This window comes from Otolemur garnettii, unplaced genomic scaffold (genome assembly GCF_000181295.1).
Source record: "Otolemur garnettii isolate 467f Iridium unplaced genomic scaffold, OtoGar3 scaffold00223, whole genome shotgun sequence".
Classification (NCBI taxonomy): domain Eukaryota; kingdom Metazoa; phylum Chordata; class Mammalia; order Primates; family Galagidae; genus Otolemur; species Otolemur garnettii.
In genome coordinates, this window is record NW_003852618.1 from 331741 (window position 1) to 335745 (window position 4005).

At 36.0% G+C, this 4005-nt stretch overlaps 1 protein-coding gene across 1 annotated transcript; it reads left to right on the plus strand.

Moving 5' to 3' along the window:
• The first annotated feature begins 1908 nt into the window (after window positions 1-1908).
• Window positions 1909-2850, plus strand: LOC100949846 (olfactory receptor 2G3-like). Its single transcript, XM_003801874.1, has one exon. The coding sequence runs from the start codon at window positions 1909-1911 to the stop codon at window positions 2848-2850; it is 942 nt and encodes a 313-aa protein (XP_003801922.1).
• The last annotated feature ends 1155 nt before the right edge of the window (window positions 2851-4005 follow it).

Sequence of the window (4005 nt, forward strand, 5' to 3'; positions counted from 1 at the left end):
CCATATTCTTGGGCTAGAATTAAGTTGTTTCCTTCATTTGAGAAGTATATATTAGTTTCATAGAAGGGCTGTGTACATTGGATACTTTTTCCTCCATTCCTGTGATACTTTGCTAAGAAGAACATTTTCCAGTTCCATCCATGTAAACATGAAGGAGGTAAAGTCTTCGTTTACTATGCAGCCCTAAATTAGGTATTCTTAAAAAATTAAATGTGTAAAAGGGTCCTTATCTAACAAAAGCAATCAGTGTAACCTGGCTCTGTGTACCCTCAATGAATCCCCAACAATAAAAAAAAATTAAATGATGTAAGGTTAGATTGGTTGAAATGATTGAAAGATACAAAATATCATAATTATATTCAAGTTTAGATAGATATGAAATAACTATATTGATATCTATTTTATTGATAACTAAAATTGATATAATTTTAAAGTGAAAATTTTTGTTAGATGACTTCTAATGAGGACATTCTCAATATATTCAAATGAATGTCTAGGGAAGATGTATGTGATAAGGAGTCAAAAACAGGATTGATCATGTTTTAAGTTTTGGGAAATATTTATTCAGATATTTAACTTTCTTGTTTATCCAAATATTCAAATATTTTGGAATAACAAACTTAAAGGTATGTGCATCTAATATTTTTCTACAAAATATTTTTTTCACCTTTCATGTCTCTTTTCTCCATAGATGACAATTGTTTAAGAAATGAACCTGTGAACCCTCATTGATCCTTCCCTCTCACTCTGCTAGTCTGGTCAGTCCTGTCCTATTGAATCTAAGTATTAAATATCTCTACATATAAATCTTCCCTGCTACCGGTATTATGACAGCATACTGAGGAGTTCCCACATCTTAATTTATTGCTTGTTGATCCATTCTGTAATCTGAGGCCAGTCATTTTTTAAATGCAAGTTTGTCAATAACTGGCTCCCCCTGACCTATATTTTCTCTTGACCTGTTTAAAACCCCCTCAAAAACTGACTCTTTATCCATACTTCACAGATACTTCTCACATACTCCAGACCCAATCAACTTTAATTTTTGAATTTATATAAAGGAAAATATGAATTATACTCCAAACACAGCTTCAATAAAATATGTCAAAAATAAATGTTTTTGAAAATTTTGGTTACTTTAACTAATATAAAAATAAAGTATCCAATTAAAAAATATATTTAATAAGTCATGAAAAATTATTTCCTTCTTACAACAGTGCTTTTTCTCTGTAGACCATGTTAACTTACTCCAAACTAGACCTCCCATTTTTACAATATAAGAAAAAGTGTTGTAAGAAGATTAGTTAAAATGTAGATGTTATCTATTAAGTAGTTAAAACATGATGACTCAGCATTTCATATTTCATCCATAGCATGATAAGGATGAATGCATGTGTTAAGGTAAAGTATTCAAACAATTATGTAATTTTTTTCAAAAATATAGATGATCTTTATTTGCTACTTTGCTATTGACAACTCACAGAATAATTGCAAGGCAAAGAAGATATTTCTACATTTGATGCCTTCCTATTTTCTTTTATGTTACAAGATGCTACTGAAAAAGAAAGGCATGGCTTTTAAGGAAAAAAACAAAATAATATGAAATAACTGAGCAATCATTAATTATTAATCACTTTTCATGTTGTCTATTTTATGTCACTATATCTTTTAACAGTTCTCAGTAATTTCTGCATAATTTTACTTCCTCCTGGAGACATGCAGGTGTCTTTCTCCTTCTCTTGCCCTCTTTCTGTCTCTCTCCCCTCCCAACATCTCTCCTATGAGAATCCCTCATTCTGCATTTCCAGAGTCAATTTCTCTCAAATGTATTTCTCATTCTCATTGCTCCCCACTATTTAAAATCTATATTTTTATACTCATCATCTCTCTCCTTTTATAAGTAAGGTGATGAAAACAATTAATGAGAGTTTGGGAGATGATTTCTTACTGGTGGGTTTCTCTGATCAGCCACAGCTTGAGAAGATTCTCTTTGTGCTTGTGCTAATCTCTTACCTCCTGACACTGCTAGGCAACACAACAATCATCCTGGTCTCCTGTTTGGATCCCACACTCCACACACCCATGTATTATTTTCTTACCAATCTCTCCTTTGTTGACCTCTGCTTTACCACCAGCATTGTTCCTCAGCTACTATGGAACCTCCATGGTCCAGCCAAGACAATTACCCCTATAGGCTGTGCCATCCAACTCTATGTGTCTCTGGCACTGGGATCCACTGAGTGTGTTCTGCTAGCTGTCATGGCATTTGATCGTTATGCTGCTGTTTGCCGACCACTCCACTATGGCACGGTTATGCACCCACGACTTTGCCAGTCTCTTGCAGGAATAGCATGGTTGAGTGGAGTGGGCAACGCCCTGATTCAGGGCACCATCACCCTTCAGCTGCCCCGTTGTGGAAACCGTAACATTTACCACTTCATCTGCGAAGTGCCTGCCATGATCAAGTTGGCCTGTGTGGACATTCATGCTAATGAAGTCCAGCTCTTCATGGCTTCCTTGGTCCTGCTCCTCCTCCCCCTGGCACTCATCTTGGTATCCTATGGGTGCATTGTCCAAGCGGTGATGAGGATTAGGTCAGCTCAAGCATGGCGTAAAGCCCTTGGAACTTGTGGATCCCACCTGTTGGTAGTATCCCTCTTCTATGGGACCATCACAGCAGTCTATATCCAGCCCAATAGTTCATATGCCCACAGTCAAGGACAGTTCATAACCCTTTTGTATACCGTAGTAACTCCCACCCTCAACCCCCTCATTTATACTCTGAGAAACAAAGATGTAAAGGGATCTTTGAAGAAGCTGGTGCAAAAAGATCAGAACACAGGAAAGTGAGAAATTCCCATCAAGTAAAGTGCAGACCTGGCCTAACTAAGGTGCAGGTACTGATAGAAAAAGGTGTGGATTCCCAGTCATTACCAGAGACAGCCTGACAGAAATGCAGCAAAACTAAATTCACAGACTCTAGACAATCTGTTAACAACTGAAATTGCTTTCTTTCATTTCCATACTTCTTGTACTCAAAGCTAAGCTGTCTAGACTGACATCTTTGTCATCTTCCAGCCAATTTGCCCAATAATGTAGAATAAAATCTACTTTTCCCAGAATCTCTGAAGTTAATTTTCTTCCTTCTCTTATATAAATTCTAGCTCTGCCTTATTAGATCAAATAAATCTATTGATTGATCTCCCTTATATAATAGTAAACAGTGGTCTATTAATTAGTTAGTGCCTTTGAGTTATTCTTTAGCAGTTTTTGCCTTAAGTCCAGTGTGCATTGCCTGTCTGGGCCTCTCCTTGAAGCAGCAGAAACAGAGCGTGAATGTGCTCCTCACCTCATCCCTTGGCTGCTCTGAGAAGTCTCTGGGTTGAAGGTTTTTCTTGGTTTGTTTTTTACTTTCTTTGCTTGATTCTTTGACAAGTTAGCTTTTCATTGAGATTTTGTATCCAGGCTGATGGCAGATTTTGATGGATTTTGACGTTTGATTTGTATGTTTGAATTGTTAAATGATGGATCTTAAAAATCTGGTCCCTGCCAGGTAGAAAGTGACAAGGAACCTGTATCTAATTCATTTGGAGTGTGAATGCTTTTGTGTTTGTGCATGTTTATTTGCCCATTTTGGGTAATGAAAATGTTCTAAAACTGATAGTGATAATGGTTGTGTAACTCTATGAAGATACTAAAAAACATTGGATTGTATACTTTAAATGGATGAATTGTATGACATGTGAATTATATCTCAATAAAGCTACTAATCTTTTAAACTTCTAAATGATCACATAATTTGAAATCAATATTGCTTCAGAATTCTTTAAATAGGCTAAGCAAAGAAGAGAAAAAAAAACCTTATGATATTGCAAATTAGACAAATTAAATCAGGAAAATAGGGGGTTCTTATAGTTACATAAATCAAGACAATATTTTAAACATTAAGCAGAGGAGGCAGAGCAAGATGGTGGAGGGGATGCATCCCTGGGTCAACTTTCCTGG